The sequence below is a fragment of the Pelodiscus sinensis genome, chromosome 2, assembly GCF_049634645.1.
Source record: "Pelodiscus sinensis isolate JC-2024 chromosome 2, ASM4963464v1, whole genome shotgun sequence".
In the NCBI taxonomy this organism is placed as follows: Eukaryota; Metazoa; Chordata; order Testudines; family Trionychidae; genus Pelodiscus; species Pelodiscus sinensis.
Window position 1 is genome coordinate 46480748 of NC_134712.1, and position 20436 is coordinate 46501183.

At 40.3% G+C, this 20436-nt stretch overlaps 1 protein-coding gene across 12 annotated transcripts in view; it reads right to left on the bottom strand.

Annotated features, from left to right (window-relative positions):
• RALYL (RALY RNA binding protein like) overlaps positions 1-20436 on the bottom strand; it is a 566823-nt gene that overhangs the window by 30105 nt on the left and 516282 nt on the right. For all 12 annotated transcript variants that reach the window (XM_025179532.2, XM_075920455.1, XM_075920456.1 and 9 more), the window contains 2 exons: positions 8404-8451; positions 4786-4949 (listed from right to left, as the gene is read on the bottom strand). In XM_025179532.2, the coding sequence (XP_025035317.1) occupies positions 4786-4949; positions 8404-8451 (212 nt within the window). The remainder of the gene's footprint in view (positions 1-4785; positions 4950-8403; positions 8452-20436) is intronic.

Sequence of the window (20436 nt, forward strand, 5' to 3'; positions counted from 1 at the left end):
AAATCCATAATAAGGACAAAACACAGCATATTACTATTATAGTAGAGGCTTCAGCAGATGTGACTTTGTTTTAATCTATGGGTTTTCAGGCCATGTTATTCAGTCAGCTGAAAATGTTGCAATTACCTGAATTGTGGTCTTTCCCATTACTCTTCCCATTTTTTGCAGAGCTTAAAACATTTTCTGAGAAGAATGGGGCTTGCATTTGCCATTGCCCAATGCCCAGATATTGTAACAAAATGTTATGGCTCTGAAAATAGAGGAAAGCAGAAGTCCAGCGTCCTGTTAGCTTATACTACCAGAAAGCCCAATCCCTGAAAGAGTCTAATTTGTGGTTCTACTTCTAGTGCGGCTGAAATGCTCAGGAACAGTTTCTCCTGGGAGATTTCTGCCCAAGATGGTAAAAGTCTGTTAGGGCATCTGATTTAATGAGATTTCTGAAATTATGTGATGAAGCCCCACAAGAACAATTGATATGATTTTGACGTAATTGGTTCCTCACCTTAGGCCTGACTTGTCTTAGAATTCGAAAAAAAAAGCAAAAAAAAAAAAAAAAAAAGATGACACTCACTAGCAGAGAGATCTGCCACTGAAATAGTAATAAAATAAATATATAATAAAATTGGAAATAATAAATGAATTCTAGTGCATGGATTAAATTACCAGAACTAGTGGGAATAAAGCAATGAACTGCTTTATCCTAAATGTCAATCTGATAAAAATTTTCTGTAAAGGGAAAAAATAAGCAACTTATTCTGTGCTTTCAAATTTGTAACCCCTGAGGGAACTGCTTGGATATTTTTCTGATAAACACCTTACAATAAGCTGATTACATTCCTGTCCAAGTCAACAAAATTATATCTCCACTTTTATGATGTACTGGTTGGACCTGGAAAAGGGGGAAGAAATTCTAAGGGGAAATCAAGCATGAAAGTCTATATAATATACACCTGTCTCCTTTATTTCCCCTGTTTATTTTCATGTGTACTGCATAAAAAAGAATATTTTCTGTTATTTATTCAAGCATGTGAAATGAATTTTGCAACTGTAATCTATATCTAACTGTGAGAAAGTGAAAATCTAATATAGGAATTACAAAAATGCAGCACAATATTTTTATAAAGGCAGACTATTGCTTCTTTTAAGGGCCCAATCTAAAGCTCGTTGAAATCAATGGGGGCCCTTTCATAGATTTTTGTGGGATTTGCTCATGCCCTAACACATACGTGTAGGTCTCCAAAGGCCACTTAAATCAAGATGGAGCACGGCATGGGCCTCAGACTCATAGCAAGTTGCTAAAGTAGCCCATAACTGGATGAAGTTTAGGTGCCCTGATCTATATTGGGAGCTATTAATATCTTGATTTTTGCCACAATGCACTATTTCCTGGAACGTAATTTATTGGAATGGGGAATACAGCAATGCTGTGGTGACTAAATACTATGATCAGTAGATGTCAAGGTCATAATGGTTCACATTGTACCATATGTACTACAACAAAAATCCATGTTCATATGTGAGAAAGGTCATCAGCAATCTATTCGGAATTGCTAATCTTCCCTTTTCTGCAGAATGAGTTTCAGTGAAATCACAAGATTGTGTTTTGGGATATTCCTAGTCTGCCTACAATGGCTAAAAAATCAACATGTAGAAAAAAATTGGCTAAAATAATTTATACTCTCGAGGAAAAGCAAACCCAAGAAGCCAATTCATATTAGACAAGCAGTGCAGGCAAGTAAGGAATTGCATGCTCCTATACTAACTTCGCATAATATACACTTACAGCAATGAAAAACGAAATGAACTCACTAAAGGAGATCTCCTCTATCTGCACTTTGATTCATTACAGAAAAACCCATAGATTCAAAGGCTGGAAAAGACTACAAAACACACAAACAAAACCCAATCACATTGAATTGGGAGTTTCCCTGCTCAGTCTTCATAAATACATAGATTCTCAACAATACTAAGGTGAAAAAGAACATTGTGAGGCATGTGTTGGTTTAACAAAATGGTTCTAAGAATTTGGTACATTGATGAGAGGAATGAGCAAAAAAAAAAAAAAAATAGAATCATCAGGGAGAGGGGGAATATTTAAAAAAAGAATATTCAAATGATTAAGACATTCAGCCCTGTTTGTGTCCCTACTAAAGGGAACAAAGACAAAAAGATATACCTCTAGAGGTACATTCAGAAAACACTTCATACCTGTGATAGAATCATAGAAATGTAGGGAGAGAAGAGACACCCCCAAAAGTCATTAAATCCATCCCTCATGCAGAGGCAGGACCAACTAAATCTAAACTATCCCCAACATGTGTTTGCCCAACATGTTTTTAAAAACCTCAAATGATGAGGATTTTAAAAGTTGTTCCTAATATCTAACCTAATCTCCCTTGCTGAAACTTAAGCTCATTAATTTTCGTTCTATATTCAGTGGACATAGAGAACAATTGTTCACCATCCTCTTCATAATAGTCCTTAGCTTATTTGAAGACTTATCAGTTCCCTCCCACAGCTTCTTTTCTCAAAATTAAACAGTCACAGTTTTTTAAATGTCCTCATAGATCAGGTTTTCTTAACCCTTTTGCTAAATCCAAAACAAAACTTAGTACATCAGCAAAGATCATACCACTGTCAAGTAAGAGTGGGACAATTTCCTTCCATGTCCTACATGCAACATTCCTGTTAATAGACCCAAGAATGATATTAACCTTTTTAGTATCACTTGTTGACTCATATTCAATTTGCGTTCTATGGTAACCCCTTTTCAGTACTATCACCTGGCCATTTATTCCCCATTTTGTAGTTGTGCATGTCATTTATTTCCTTCCTAAATAAAAAAATTTGCATTTGTCATTAATTAATTTCATTTTGTTTAATTCAGACCAATTCTCCAATTGTGCTTGCAACCCCTCTCAGTTTGGTGTCACCTGGAAATTTTATAATCATCCTCTCCACTCCATTATCCAAGTCACATCAATGAAACTCAAGAACATAAGAATGGCCATACTGGGTCAGATCAAAGGTCCATCTAGCCCAGTATCCTGTCTTCTGACAGTGGCTAATGCCAGATGCCCCAGAGGGAGTGAACAGAACAGGTAATCATCAAGTGATCCCTCTCCTGTCATCCATTTCCAGCCCCTGACAAACAGAGGCTAGGTACACCATTCCTACTCACAATGAGGAGAACGGTAGTTCGAGTTAGGAGCTTTAATTCGAACTACCTAGTCCGTGCCACGTGTAGCTGTGGGCAGGTAGATCGAACTACGGGGCATTTAAAAATGGCGATGCCCGGGAACATTCAAATAAAGCCCGGGATATTTAAATCCTGGGCTTCATTTGCAAGTTCGAATGCCTACATTAGCCACCCTAGTTCGAACTATGATGGCAGTGTAGACATACAGAAGAGGGTGTGTGTGGACATTCCATTACTGCTATGTCAAAATAGATCCTCACCAGGGCCATTCTAAAGTTATTCCTCCCCAGTGCCTCCTGGGGCTCTAAATCGATGAAACGCATCCCCATTAAGGGAACCTCCCTCAGACTAATTTGGAGGCTTCCCGGTAGTGAGGACAATCTATTGTGAAATAAGCTATTCTGGAAGATAGCTTCTGGAATAGCTTTTTCTGAAATAAGCTTGCAGTGTAGATGTACCATTAGTATCATTAGTTATTAGCTTTCCTTCCCCGCTAAGTGGAGGACCTACACTTTCCTTCATCTTTCTCTTGCTTCTGATGCATTTAAAGAATCTTTTCTTACTGTCTTTTACTCCCCTTGATAAGTGTACCTCATTGTGTGCCTTAGCGTTTCTGGTTTTGTCCCTACATGCTTTGTGCTATTCTTCTATAAATAAATGAATGGAGGGGCCTATCTCCTAGAACTGGAAGGGACCTTGAAAGGTCATTGAATCCAGTCCCCTGCCTTCACAGCAAGACCAAGTACCATCCCTGACAGATTTTGCCCCAGATCCCTAAATGGCCTTCTCAAGGATTGAACTCACCACCCTGGGTTTAGCAGGGCAATGCTCAAACCACTGAGCTATCCCTCTTTTCATCTTAGTAATTTATTCCACTTTAGTAATTTGTCCATATTTTCACTTTCTGTAGAATTCTTTTTTGATTTTTCAGGTCATTAAAGAACTCCTGGTGGACCTATATTGTTTTTTTCTTCTTCTTCTTATCTTTCCTTCATATCTGAATAATTTGCCGTTGTGACTTTAATATTGTCCTTCAGATACTGCCAATAATCCTCCACTCCTTTTCCCCCTAGATGTTCTTCCATAGGATCTTACTTATCAATTTTCTGAGTTTGTTAAAGTCTATGTCTACACTACAAAGAAAAGTCAGAAGAAGATACACAAATTGCGAACCACAATTTGTGTATCTTTTTCTGCTTTTCTTCCGAAATAAGCTTTTCCAACATTCGGCCCTGTCTATATGGGGCCAAATGTTAGGGAAAAAACCACTCTTTTGGAACATTTCTTCTTCCTCGTAGAATGAGGTTTACAGAGATGCCAAAAAAATATGTCTGCTTTTTTTTCGAATATCCAAGGCCCGCAGCTGTAGTTTACCCCCTCACTTGAGAATAATAAATTCTTCCATTTCATGATCCTTATCTGAATGACCTTAGTCCAATTTTCCAAGCCAAATAATAAAGGGACTAAAGCAGGGGGTGCAGTATAAAATGGAAGCAACCTTAACCTGATAACATTTATAAAGAATTTCTTCTTATCAAAGCCAGTATACAGTTTCCAGGATAAGGTAATTGATATAAGCCACTTACATTTGGATCCTGAAGAGGAAGCCCCACTAGATGTAGATCGTGATCCCCCTTTCATGGAAAAAACTCCTTTCCCTCGACGAGTTGCTGTCATGGTCACACGAGGGCGCTTCAAGGGTATCACTGCACGAGGTGGTGGTGGGACACGACCATGGTAATCAAACAATCTGAGAAAATTGAAAACAGGGTTTTAGAAATGCAGAGATGTGTTTTCCTATCAGCTAAACTTTCATGTTATTTTAGAGGAAATTTCTTTTTGAAATCAATCAATTCCTATCACACTGAAATTGGATTTCAAGGACCTCTGCACATTAAACACCATATCTGGATTTCAGTCACATCCCAGTGTGCATAGCTCAGATTTTGTGCAATTTAAATAAGGAATGCTTTATGGAGCTCTGCTATTTGCAGCATGGAAAATCTATCTAGTGCTCTCTGCAGATCCATTGCATTTCATTGATCCACATTTTGTTGTGATGTTAGACATTTTGGCTCCTTTATTACATGAATGGTTTGGATTTTAGCTTTCCAACTTTAGACTGCCCATACGCTATAAGGGATGAACAGTCCTGAGACCAAACATTGCCTTAAATAAATATAGTGCAATAGTGTCACACTGCCAAAGGATGGATTTCATCACCCATATAATTGCATAAGAGACATTTCAGAGAGAGATGTGCATCCTTTAGAAGAAGGCATTAAAAGAATGGAACCTATCCAACACAGAGTGACATGTATTTTTTTTAATAAAAATTGGAACACTTTTGAAGCAACAAAACTCCGGAAACAACTTTAATGGATGCTTCTGGTAGGTGCCCTCTGCATTATGGTAACTATGAATTCAAAAAATTTCCATTCAAGTAAATGAAAATACTCCCTAAATCCCCACAATGGATATTCTCCAACTAAATTCCTCGAATCCTAAACATAGTTTACTAATTTGTGCACAACTCAAGAGACAAGGGAAGAGAGAGAAAAAAAGTGACAGAAAGCTATGAAAACACATTTGGAACATAAAAGCTGTGGGGATAAAAGATGGAGAATCTGGGCGGGGGGGTTTCACTACTTTATTGATATTAATTCCCCACGTTTTGCAAGTCCCTTTGTATTTACATGGTGATCAGTTTCTGAGGCCATCTAGACTACCGCTTTTTGCTGGAAAAAGGTATACAAATTGCACTCTGCAATTTACGTACCTTTTCCCAATTGTTTTTTCAAAAGAGGCATTATTGAAATTTGGTCCATCTACACTGGGCCAAATTTCGGAAAAACTTCCTCTTTCAGAAGAACAGGGAAGATGGGGCTTCTGAATGAGTGCTTCTGCTTTTCTGCAAAAAATGTTGGAAGAGCAGACACGTTCCGTGGATGTGACGGAGTTTTCCAGGATACCTCTGGTATCTCGGAAAAACTCCATAGTCTAGACATAGCCTGAGAGTTGGAAGGGGCAGCAAGGGGTGGTGGTGAGTGGACATCTCTGCTTCTGGACCCAAGGAAGATTTGATGTTTCCCTAGTGTGGTAATGCCCCAGGGTAGGGTTTTGGGGCTAGCTGCTGATGCTAGGTGAGCCAGGCTGCCAATGGCACAGAGGGAGATGAAAGTAGTCGTCAGGAGCTGGAATGGAGACATAATTTACAAACTGTCCTGGCTTATGGTGGATCTCAGCATATACCATAAAACTCCAATAGTCTGGCTTCCAATAGTCCGGCACTCCTGATAGTCTGGCATCAAAATGGCAAGAGCCTAGTGAGTGAGCTTCGGCAAAAAATGAGTCACAAGGTAACAGCAGCAGCAGCTGAACTGAGCAAAAAGGGTAAAAAAGGCTTTAAAAAACTAAAACATTACAGTACTGTATACTGTATACAGTATGTACAATAAAAAGGGTTAAGAACACTTTATATACAGTATATAATGTATACAGTATATATATAACCAGTTTATAGTACCTCCTGATAGTCCGGCATATCTGATAATCTGGTACCACCTAGGTCCCATAGGTTCCAGATTATTGGAAGTCTACTGTATATGGTATCTTTGTGCTCAACTGGCCTTTCTGTTCCTCAGGCAGGGACTCATCAAACTTGATAGGAGATTGAGGAGGAAACTCTGCTAAAGAAAACTCAGTTTCCAGTCCTCTGTGCAGAAGCAGCAGGAAGGTCAATTTCTCTCTCTGCGTGGTTCTATGTAGCCCCTTTTAACTGGAGTGATACCTAATAAAGATGCTTACATATTGTTTTATTTTCCGACCAACCCTGACACAACTGCTGTGACTCAGGAAGTTAAATATGTGGAAACAGAGGCACAGAAGTAGTAAAGACTTGCTCAGAGCATCAAACATCAAATCAGACCCAGACCCAGACTTAGAACTCAGGATTCCTAATCTATGTTCTGCCTGAAACATGCCTAATCCACTAGATCAGAGTGCCTGTACTTGTCTGTGCCTTAATTCCACAGCCATTTAATCCTGATGTAGATTAACTAATAATATTCTCTTCTTACAGCTCTGAGCCACATGCCTTACAGTGGCTCCATGAATTCCCTACATAGCTAACTAACTGTATGCACTGAGTCCACAACTGAGTCGCTACTATATATATATATATATATATATATATATATATATATATATATATATATATATATATATAACATGCTTCTAAGTGGAGCTTTATAGGGCACTTATTCCTTCATTTGCTTTTTTCCCTAAAATTTCAAGGCCCCATTTTGTCCCTGCGATGTCCCTTGTCCCTGCAGGTGTAGCATAGCAGAGCAGTCCCACACTACTCGCCTCTGCTACCCTACTGCAGGTGTGCGCTGGAGGCAGGCTTATAAATGGGAGGGAACTAAGAGGTGTGAAAAAGGACCGTGCTCTGGCTGTTGTAGGCCCCACTGTGTCCAACAGGCAGCTATGCTGGGAGTAGCACTTGGTGCTGCTCTGACTCAAAGCAAGGGATGGGAAGATCCCAGACCAAGAAAGGAATTCAGAGGAAGCATAAAGTTGACATTAAGTCCTCCCCACTCACTGTTGCTTTGTTCCTCTTACAGGGTACTGTAAAAAAATGGCCCGTCTCTGTTCTGCATACCCTGTCTGAATCTATGTTGCTGCAGTTGCTGCAAAATGGTGTCTGCAAATGATTACATGATGGCAGATCTCATCAGCTTTCTAGGGGGAGGCCTGAAAGAACACATTTCTTAGGAGACATTTCACATCAGGACAATTTCTCAAACTCTCATACTTAAAGAACTTCCACATCTGCAATAGATCCCAGTGAAATCATACTGGGGAAGAACTCGGCAGTGATAAGAAACCACAGACTTTTCTTTTTTACACAATTTAGTTTTTCAGTAAAGGAAAAGCTCAAAAAGGGCTTTCAGAGATTCAGAATACCAACAGAACTGCTTAACATGCAGAAATGGGAGGACACGGGAGTTAGGGGATGTATCTTCAAGTTTTGCTGTATGTTGAATCTATCATTATTCCATATTGAGGAAAAAACTCTCTAGGAATAATTAAATATGAATATTGTGTAAAATTAAAACCCAAACCCTCTCTAAGTATTTGATGTGACATCATTACCAATAAATAGTGGAAACTGTGTAGGACGTGTAGTAAAGTACACATACCGGTTGTAGAAGTCATCTCTGTAGTAATCATAATCAAAGACATAACCTCTGTGGAAAGAATACAAAAAGTAATAATGAACTGGCATATAGGAAAATTACATTCATTAAAATATTTGTGGTATTATTGTAATGCTAATTTATTTTCATAGTTGAAGCATTTGAAGACTTTTTACTTCCTAATGAATATAGCAGAGGCCCGAAAAGGATATAGCAAGGTTATTTTTAAATCTGAAATTATGTTATTTTGCATACTACCATGGTGTGGTAGATTCAGGAATCTGAATTTTTATTAACAGTTCTTGCACACACAGCTATGAAAGAACCTGGCAGCACATACGGAAATAAATTAATACAGCATAACCACTCTGTTATTAGATGACTATTAGTATAATTCTCAGGGATCAAGTGAAGCAAGGAGTCCAAATCAGTGGCCTTCCTCTTTCTGTGTTCATAGGTTATCTAGTATCCTGGGAAGACCAAAAAACAAGTGGCAGAGTCAAAAAGGCCTGTAACTAAGAATAACAAGCAGAGCATGAAAATATTTGATCCATGAGAACATGAGGTGGTAGAACTGTTATTTACTGAGCCTTTTTGCTGAAAAACTCTAAACTTGTATAAAAAGAAAAAGAAGCAACTCTAGGAAAACAGATGGGCTGCGTCTAGACTGGCATGATTTTGCGGAAATACTTTTAATGGAAAAGTTTTTCCGTTAAAAGTATTTCCGCAAAAGCACGTCTAGATTTGCACGGATGCTTTTGCGCAAAAAGTGCTTTTGCACAAAAGCATCCGTGGCCACTCTAGACGCGATTTTGCGCAAGAAAGCCCCGATCGCCATTTTAGCCATCGGGGCTTTTTTGCGCCAAACAGTTCTTCCCTGTCTACACTGGCCCTCTTGAGCAAGTATTCTTGTGCAAGAGGGCTTTTTCCAGAGTGGGAGCATGAAAGTATTTGCGCAAGAAGCACTGATTTTGTACATTACAAAGTCAGTGCTCTTGCGCAAATTCAAGCGGCCAGTGTAGACAGCTGGCAAGTTTTTGCACAAAAGCTTTTGCGCAAAATCTTGCCAGTCTAGACACACCCATGATGTATATCTTACAAAACACTGACTTCTCCCGGAGGAGTGTTTCAATGCTGATCCTAGGGCTGCCAGGTGTTCGGTTTTGAACTGGACAGTCCAGTATTTGAGCTTTCCGTTTGGGAAACAAATTGAGAAAATATAAATGTCTGGTATTTTCTAAATAAGATGTAATGTAGATTGTGATGTAATGTCAAGTATGTCCAGTATTTTTGTTGAAACCATCTGGCAACCCTAGCTGTTCCTTTAGGTTTTGAAAGGGAAATGCAGGCCACTTTGAGAGAGAGGAGAAGAAACTGTCTGGAGGCAAACTGAGTAAGGAGATATCAAGGGAACAAAATGCAGGAGGGAACTGGAAAGGCCTAGAGAACAACCATGTTTGATATGGGAAATGCAAAGTCAATTTAGTATGTTTATTCTTGTATGTCCCAGTCTCAATCATCACCTCTTGCCACTGTAGCAAGTGCCAGTAAATAAGTCTATCACAAGCAGCCAGAAAAAGAGGACAAGGGAGCCAATTAAAGGTCTGCACATTTTAAAATGAGCTGTTGGGGATTTTCACTCTCGCAGCTATGGCAAATATTTCATCAAGGTCAGGGAAGAGAAAACATACATTGCTTCAGCCACCTGAGACGATAAACTGTTGTAAGAGGAGGTGGAACCTGGTTATTGAAATGATCCAGGAGAGAAAGAATAAAGGAGAAGATGATACAGCAATTATCAAAGGAAAAATTAAAGGATTTAGTCAAGAAACTAAAAAAGTAAAAGGATTGTGGGTGGGATTTAGAAAGGATGAAGAAATAGAAGAAAGTGTACAAAGGAAAATAGAGTGGAAATGAACAATAGTAAGTGTCTTATCAGGGATGGTTATTCCCCATGATAGAGGAATGTATTTTGGACAACCATTGTTTGCAGAGCTGGTCAGGAATATAAAACCCAACAGATTTTTTTCTTCACATTTTATTTTAATTTTTTTGAATATAACCTGTTTCTCTATTTTCATTTTTCTAAAATGTGTATGTGCAATTTAACTGAAAATGTTTGGCTTTCCCTTCCTAGGCCCTGCTTCTTTCTTCCTCTAAAAAATTTTGTAAGGCCTAGAGCTGGGAAGCTGAAAGGAAAACAAACAAACAAACAAACCCCTCTCTTGGAGAAAAAAAGACGGAAAAGCTGGCTTAGACATGTATAATTTAGTTTGATTGTAATGCTACCCTTATGCAGTTCTTTACCAATGTTTTGTTGCATTGTTTAGTGGGTTGTTTGTGTGCTTGTTTATGGAAATATATTAAATGATTAATGTAACTGTATTTGCGAAATGGGGAAGAAATTACAAAAGATATACTCTGGAGAAGGAGTGTAACCCTGAACTAACAGGACATGGACTGAAGTTGAGTAGTGATTCCCAAACAGCTCAAAAGATACAGGTGTACTGCCTTGGAAGAGGTCTTGTCTGCTTATAAGTTCTGTTTTGCTATGAGTTTCCCACTTAGGAATTCTGGACCCTGTATGAAACTGACTTTGTGCAAACAGCCATGCAGATATTGGGGATTTCATTGAAACAGAACTTGGAAGTAACAGGTCTGACAGAGCTTACTTACTACAGATCAAGACCAGGAATCCACAGATTGGAGTGGAACCAGATGTCATGAGACTGAAGCAGACGGGCTAAAGAGAAACCACTGCCTGGTATCTATTTGACAGCTCCTGAGTCTAATCATGAGTGAAGGTTACTGAGGGCGTGTCTATGCTGCACTCAGGGCTCGAAATAAACTATTCAGTTTGAGCTATGCAAATTGCATAGCTTAATTCAAGTCAATTTTGAAACAGCTTATTTTGTAATTTGGCACTATATACACAGTGCCAAATTTCAAATAACCTGCTATTCTGAAATGTTCCCTTACTCCTCATGGAATGAGGTTTACAGGGACGTCAGAATAGTGAACCTGTTATATTTCGAAATAACAGGTGTGCTGTTCAGACGTTGGATAGCTATTTCGGGATGGACGTAGCCTGAGTGAACAAAGAATTCTGAGTCCCAACATATTGGTTAATAAATAAGAGAACTGAGAATTGCCCATGCTTCTCAATCACTGCTTAGGCTTTATAATTTTGTTTTATTATATAAATAGATGTTTATAGTGTTTTCCCCAAATAAAAAAGTACTTGTGGTTTCATATTTCTAAAAACTCCTTCTGAGTGCTTGTGATTGTGGAAGAAGCACCTATAAAGGAGATGGGTGCATGTGTTTGTGCATAACATTTTATATTTCTAAAGCCTGGGAGTGGATACATTTTTGAGGGGGAATTGATCTAAACATTTTAGATTTTTACATACCTGTACCTGGTCCTTGTTGCTGCTAATGACATGTGTGCTCCTATCAGCCTCCTGCAATGTGGATACTGCCGTGGCTTGGCTTCAGGTAAACCGAATCCAGCTACATGTTTTGTGTAGCTGGATGGTGTACCTTAAGCCGAACTGCCTGATCAAGTATAGACCACGGCTCTGTAAGGCTTCTGTGGGCCAGGGAAGAGAAGCAGTGTATGGTGAAGATAGTGGCTCCATGAATAGGACTTGTGCACTGGCCCAGAGCCCCATGAAAAAGAGTGCTTAGCAAGCCACAGCATAATTATCATAATTGACCATAATCTAATTGTAAAAACCACCCACACCCATAGTATGGGCTGAGAGAGAATTCCTTCTCTTTAGTCCATTGATGGCCTCTGTGCAATTTTGTTCAGGCTTTGTACAGAGACCCAGGGTCCACATTTTGCCCATTTTAGACAAAACAGCGGGTGCTGGTTTGCTACTGGTTTTTGCCAACCAGATGCCATCGTTATTTACAATACAGCTAATGCATAGAATTATAGTATGTTTCTGAAGTACTTTGCTGTGGGCAGGGATCACATTGTTTAAGCTCTTCTGTGCAAGTAAAGCAATATGCTCAGCTAAGGCCATGCACTAGTGTTTCTAAACATAACCCCCATCTTTTATTTTGTCTTACAGTCTGTAGCCATTTTATAAGATATGGGGCACGTGGAAATCAGAGATTGCAAAGTTCTTTTATTTACAACCATTCCCTAGCATAACATTTTGATTTGGCTACATGATGAACAGCCAAGATAAGTCTGGAATTTAATTGTATTGTGGTTTTAAGTGGAAGACAGAAGATAATTTAATGAGAGAGAGAGAAAAAGGTAAAAAAGGCATTTCCAAACCCTCACGAAAACTTACCACTTGGGATGAAATAAACTTTACCTTTATAAAAACTAGATAGCTGAGTTTTGCCTGGATGAACTGCAGTGGAGCTGATGAGGCAAAATCCACTCCTACAAACCAAGACTAAGGCAAAGATGTGCAGCTCTGCTCCCGAGGCAGTTTCTGCTTTAGACTAAGGGAACATTTTTTGAGAGAAGCTTTCCCTGAAGATGTAGTGGTCTATGTATGGTAGTAGAAGTAGGTTATTAAATTGGGCCTCTGGTGCATATTTTATGCTCTCACTTAACAGCCATGCCTTTCTTTATATAACGGTTTTTAGCATACTATGTTTTGGTGTGTTCACTGGCTTGAGTTTCTAGAAATACAGCCGGTCCCCAAGTTGCGAATGGTCGAGTTATGACCGTTCGCATTTATGACCAAAGCTTCCATGGAGAGGTCATATAGGCGATCCCCGAGTTACAAACGTGACCTGTGCTTACAAACAGCGCAGTCACTATGTAACTCAATGGGGTCCGAGTTATGAACAGATCGAGTTATGGCCAAGTATTCGGTCTGTAACTCGTTCGTAACTCGGGGAGAGGCTGTACATGTACTTCAAAGGCAGTGTTAATTTTATTTTTATTTGAGTTCATATTAAATAACTTAAGCAGTGACCTTATTAATTATGATGTACTTTAATATTCTTTCATATCTATTAACTTTTAAAAAGATATAGGTTTTGTGTTTGTACTGGTGGTGCATATCTGCACATTATAAGAACATAAGAATGGCCATACTGAGTCAGACCAAAGGTCCATCTAGCTCAGTATCCTGTCTGCTGACTGTGGCTAATACCAGATGCCCCAGAGATAGGGATCATAACAGGTAATCCTCACGTGATCCCTCCCCTGTCACCCACCTCCAGAGAAACAGAGGCTGGGGATACCATTCCTACCCATATTGGCTAATAGCCATTGATGGACCTAACCTCCATGAATCTATCTAGCTCTTTTTTGAACCCTGTTAAGTTCTAGCCTTCACCGCATCCTCTGGCAAGGGGCTCCACAAGTTGACTGTGCACTCAGTGAAGAAAAACGTTCTTTTGTTCGTTTTAAACCTGCTGCCTATTAATTTCATTTGGTGACCCCTAGTTCTTATATTGTGGGAATAAGTAAATAACTTTTCCTTATTCACTTTTTACCAGTCATGATTTTAGAGACCTCTATCATATCCCACCTTAGACTCCTCTTTTCTAAGCTGAAAAGTCCAAGTTTTTTTAATCTCTCTTCATATGGGACCCATGCCAAACCCCTAATAATTTTTGTTGACATTTTCTGAACCTTTTCCAATGCCAATATATCTTTTTTGAGATGAGGAGGCCATATCTGCAAGCAGTATTCAATATGTGGACATGCCAAAGTTTTATATAGAGGCAATAAGATATTTTCTGTCTTATTGTTGATCCCTTTTTTAATGACTCCTAACATTCTATTGGCTTTTTTGACTGCCGCTGCACACTGAGTGGATGTTTTCAGAGAACTATCCACAATGACTCCAAGATCTCTCTCTTGAGTAGTTGTAGCCAAATTAGTCCCCATCATATTGTATATATAATTGGGATTATTTTTTCCAATGTGCATTACTTTACATTTATCAACAGTAAATTTCATTTGCCATTTTGTTGCCTAATCTCTTAGTTTGGTGAGATCTTATCATAGAATCATAGAATACTACAACTGGAAGGGACCTTGAGAGGTCATCGAGTCCAGTCCCCTGCCCTCATGGCAGGACCAAATACTGTGTAGACCATCCCTGATAGACATTTATCTAACCTACTCTTAAATATCTCCAGAGATGGGGATTCCGCAACCTCCCTGGGCAATTTATTCCAGTGTTTGACCACCCTGACAGTTAGGAACTTTTTCCTAATGTCCAACCTAAACCTCCCTTGCTGCAGTTTAAGCTCATTGCTTCTTGTTCTATCTTCAGAGGCCAAGATGAAAAAGTTTTCTCCCTCCTTCTTATGACACCTTTTTAGATATCTGAAATCTTTTTGAAGTTCTTCACTCTGCTTTGGTCTTAACTATCTTGAGCAGATTTTGCGTTCTCACTGTTTACCCCTTTCTTTAGATCAGAGGTTCCCAACCCGGGGTATGCATATCCCCAGGGGGTACGAGAAGCTTGTCAAAGGGGGTATGGGGAATATTAGGTAAATAACTAGATTATCGTAATTGAATTATTCCAAAAGTAGTTGTGTTAGTGAAAAAAGTTGTGGATTCTAGATTCTAGAATTTATTTACTAAAAGCCAAGGGGCTACGGGTATCGAAAAAGGTTGAGAACCCCCGCTCTAGATCATTTATAAATAAATTGAATAGGAAGGGTCCCAGAACAGACTCTTGGGAGACCCCACTAGCTACCTCTCCCCACTTGGAAAACGTAACCATTTATTCCTACCCTTTGTTTCCTGTCTTTTAACCAGTTATCAATCCAGGAAAGGACCTTCCCTCTTATTCCATGACAACTTACTTTACTTAAGAGCCTTTGGTGAGGGACCTTGTCAAAGGCTTTCTGGAAATCTAACTATGCTATATCCACTGGATCCCCCCTTGTCCACATGTTTGTTGACTCTCTCAAAGAACTCTAACAGATTAGTAAGGCATGATTTCCATTTACAGAAACCATGTTGACTTTCCTCCAACAAATTATATTCAACCATGTGTCTGATAATTTTATTCTTTACTATAGTTCAACTAATTTGCCTGGTGCTGATGTTAGACTTATTGGTCTGTAATTGCCAGGATCACCTCTAGAGCCCTTTTAAAATATTAGTTTCACATTAGCTATCTTCCAATCATTAGGTACAGAAGCCGATTTAAAGAATAGGTTACAAATTACAGTTAGTAGTTCCACCATTTCCCATCTGATTTTTTTCAGAACTCTTGGGTGAATGCCATCTGGTCCCGGTGACTTGTTAGTGTTAAGTTTATCAATTTGTTCCAAAACCTCCTCTAATTTGTCACCTAAAAAGAATGGCACAGGTTTGGGAATCTTCCCAATATCCTCAGCCGTGAAGACTGAAGCAAAGAATTCATTTATCTCAATATTGGTGCACACAGAAAATTCAATCCACCCATGGATGGAAAAAATTAGAGGACCCTGAAGATAAACACATCCCCGTGGCAAAACTCTACCCAAAGGTGTGAAGCTTCTGGCATAAAGGGTAAAGCTATTCTCAGAGGCATATGGAAAATTGTGAAGCATCAGATCCCCATTTTGTTCAGAAGCTGACACATTAGTGTTCTTTTTCTTAATCACATAAAGCACAGGAAAATATGGATCAAACAAAACAATAGATGCCTAGAACTGTTTATGCAGGGTTGCCCTTAGGTGTACACAGCATACACGGCTGCATAGGGCACCCAACAATTTGGGACCTCATTTATTTTGCACACAGCAGTTCTCCATGCTGTGGATAGGAGGTCCTGAACTTTGTTGGACTGGCCGTGCAAGTGGTAGCTCACAGTGAACAGGGAAGGTCTACGTGCATCCCTTGCTTGCGGGTGCCATCCTGCAGCCCCCACTGGTTGAGAATCGCAGCCAATGGGAGCTGTGGGGATGGGATCTGCAGGTGAGGGTAGTGTGCAGAGCCACTTCCCTCCCACCCAGGGGTTGGTAGGGTGTCTCCACCTCATGCATTATATACGGGGGATGGGGAGACATGTGGTTACATGTGGGTTGACCTCTCTCCCTCATTAAATCCCTTCCCCATTCTGTATGATCTTGCTTTCTCCTGTTCCACAGTTGTTCTTTGTGTCTGGCTTCCTCCATTTCCATGTGGCTTGCTATTTAACCTCCTCCTGGCCTCTTTTGTTCTGTCTTTTGGATAGCGTAGATCCTTCCTTCCACTATCACTTCAGAGGTGTCAGCTACGCTGGTTTTCTAAGAATGCTGTTCACCATTCTTTAGGTGTTTGCACCTGAATAGGGTCCTTGAGACTGAAACACCACCCCATTGTATCTCTGTGGTGGGTCTGCACTGGCGAGGTGGAAGATCCAAATACATGTAGGCACTCATACAGAAATCTTTTATAATACCATGTCACACTATCAATAAGAATGTGTAAGTTGTGTTGACATAGCCCCAATTCACGATAGAAACTTGCTAGCCCTCATAGTTGTCAATAAGAGACTGAAAACATGAACCATATGTCCCAGAAAAGGCTCAAAACAAAAGAATTCAAAATGTGTTATTTAAACACCCTTCTGATCTTTAAGTCAATGTCACTATTTTGGGGGAAGCTGATTCATGTTTTTTCAATGTTTGATAATATTGAAATGAGAGGGCTCTGTAAAAGACCAAAATATTCACCCAGCTATAGCCTTAATTGCTCACACTTTTCCATGCCAGTAGTCAGTCACAATGATTTAGCCAGCACTACACTATAGAACATGAAACTGCAAATTCACAGATGATCATTGGCCCACAGATCAAGGTGACTGCAGGGCTCTTAACCTCTTGAGAGTTATTCCTTAGCAACCAAGCAAGCTGTGTTACAGATGCTGCAGGCATCCGCTTGTATTGTCTAGCATACCAAATGTACCGCAAGCTACAAGCAGAAAAAGGTTTAAACCATCCTGTGCACTGGTGGAATCAGCAGTTTTATAATAGCATTGAAAACTGGCTGATAATCTACCCACACACATAAGCCATCCCTGCAGCATTAATAATAGCATTGTACACATGACGCTACTAACAAAAGGAAAGATACAGTAAAACATTCTTAATGCTCACTGTGGGCCCACAGAAAATACATTAATGAAAAACTAAGATGAATTCTTGTTAAACTCAATACCACTAAAAAAGAAAAAAAATGCACTTGAGTTGATTGGCTCCTGCTTGGGATACTGTATTTTTTTTAATCACATTTAACTTTAAATTCTGTTGTCTTTAAGAATAAAGGATTCCCTCAAGGCCACATTTTCAGAGATATAATTTTGAACACAGGCACATTAAAGTGGAATTCTATGTGTGTTAGTCAAAAAAGGCAAAATTGTGCCTCTTTGTGTAACTTTGAAATAATATTAGATATTAATTTTAAGCTTTTATTTATATTAGGACTTTATTCTTTTTCGTGATCAACATTTTATAAACCAAGGATTCAATTCTGCTCTAATTTATTTGAAAACTTAGATAACTCAATTGACTTCAGAGGAATAATGGAGAGCAGAATTTATTTTCAATATTTTTATTGCAATAAAAGATTAACACTTGCATGTGATTTACCCTGTGGTTAATATCTCCTTTGCTTTCTTCAGTATAGAGATTTGTAAATTGAATAAATGTTTATAAACCAGACACAATACATCTTAATTCTACTAACACCGCCAATTGCTCCTTTGTTGTCAATGCGGGATAAAAATATTCAATACTAAAGCAATATTCTTTCAACCCAACTCTCTTTAGGAGGTACAGGCAGTCCCCGACTTACGCGGATCTGACTTATGTCGGATCTGCACTTACGAACGGGGCTTTTCTCACCCCCGCGCTCACGGGCGGCGGGTTGCCACCCGTGTCCTCTGGGGCGAGAAAAGCTTCTCCCGGTCTCCCTGGTCTGCTGGGGGGGGGGGTCCAGCAAAGCCGCTGGACCCCCCCCAGCAGACCAGGGACACCCGAGTAAAGCCGCCGCCTGGGCGGCTTTGCTCGTTTGCCCGGGAGCAAAGCCGCCTAGGAAGTGGGGACCCCCGCCACCTGGGCGGCTTTGCTCCTGTCCCCCTGGTCTGCTGGGGGGGGGGGTCCAGCGGCTTTGCTGGACCCCCGCTGCCTGGGCGGCTTTGCTCGGGTGTCCCTGGTCTGCTGGACCCTGCGGCTTTGCTGGACCCCCCCAGCAGACCAGGGAGACAGGAGCAAAGCCACACGGGCGGCAGGGTCCCTCCGCCTGTGCGGCTTTGCTCGGGTCTCCCTGGTCTGCTGGGGGGGAGGGGGCGCAGCTAGTGCCCCCCTCCCCAGTAGACCAGGCTTTTGTTGCGGGACGCCTTGGGTAGAGCCGCTGGGGTGCTGCTGGGTTGGTCCTGTGGGAACGTACCGGGCAGCGCCCCAGCTGTTCTGTCCCAGGCTCCAGATTCAGCAGCTGTTGAAACTGATCAGGCTGATTCCAGGAAGCTGGGGGCAGAGCAACTCTGCCTCCGGCTTCCTGTAGTCAGCCCCTGGTCAGTTTCAGTGGCAGCAGCTGAATCTGGAGCCAGTTCCGACTTACATACAAATTCAACTTAAGAACAAACCTATAGTCCCTATCTTGTACGTAACCCGGGGACTGCCTGTACTTGTCAACATAATGATTTAAACTAGTAATCCAGTTATTTGTAAAATCATTTCTTCTCTCAAATAGAATGGTTGCAAAAATGTATCCTTTTCAACACAAGTTAAACTGACACAGAATCATAGAAGATTAAAGTTGCAAGAGACCTCAGGAGGTCTTCTAGTCCAACCCTCTGCTCAAAGTACAATAAACCTCAACTAAATCATTCCAGTCAATGCTTTGTCAACCCTGAACTTAAAAATCTCTTAAAGATGGAGATTCCACGATTTCCCTATGTTACCCACTCCAGTGCTTTACCAGCCTCATAGTGAAATAGCTTTTCCTAATATCTGAGCTAGACCTCCCATGCTGCAGCTTGAGACCATTGCGTCTTGTTTTGTTATCTACCAACACTAAGAATAGTCTGGCTCCAACTCTTTGCACCTGTTGTAGGTTGTATCAAATCCTCTCTCATTCTTCTCTTCTGTAGACTACAGAAACCCAGTTCTCTCAGTCTCTCCTAATAAGTCATGTGTTGCAATCCTCTAATCATTTTGGTGCCCTCTGCTGGATTTGCTCCAACATCCTATCTGTAGCGGGAACCCCAAAACTGGACACAATATTCCAGATGTGGTCTCACCAGTGCTGAATAGAGGTGAATAATTACTTCCTTCGATCTACTGGCTATACTTCTACTAATGCACCCCAATATACCATTAGTCTTCTTGACAACAAGGGCACACTGTTGACTCATATCCAGCTTTTCCTCTACTGTAATCCCCAGGACATTTTTCTGCAGAACTGCTGTTAACCAATCAGTTCCCAGCCTGTAACAGTGCATGAGATTCTTCCAGCCTAATTGCAGGACTCTGTACTTGTCCTTGTTGGACCCCAGATTTCTTCTGGCCCAGTCATTTGATTTGTCTACATCACTCTGCACCCTACCCCTACCCTCCAGTGTATCTAACTCTCCCCCTAGCTTAGTGTCATCCATGCAATCCATCCTCTCATCCAGGTCAATAATGAAGATGTTGAACAAAATTGGCTTAGGGACCAGCTCTTGGGCACTCTGCTTGATACCGGATGCCAACTAGACAGCATGTCATTGATTGCTACATGTTGAGCCTGATAATCTAGCACGATTTCCATCCACCTTATACCCCATTCATTAAAGCCATACTTCTTCAACTAACTGGCAGGAATACAGCGGGAGACCATATCAAAAGTTTTTCTAAAGAAAAGGTGTACCATGCTCTCAGCTTTCCCCATATCAACAGAGCCAGTTATCTTCTCATAGAAGGCAGTTAAGTTGGTCACACATCACTTGCCCTTGGTGAATCCATGATGACTGTTCCTGATCACTTTTCTCTCCTTCGGGTATTTAAAAAAGGATTCCTAAACAGTGGATGTTTAAATATTAAAAATTGAAGAGTGAAAAATTTGAAATTGGGAAATTGCTTCACCTAT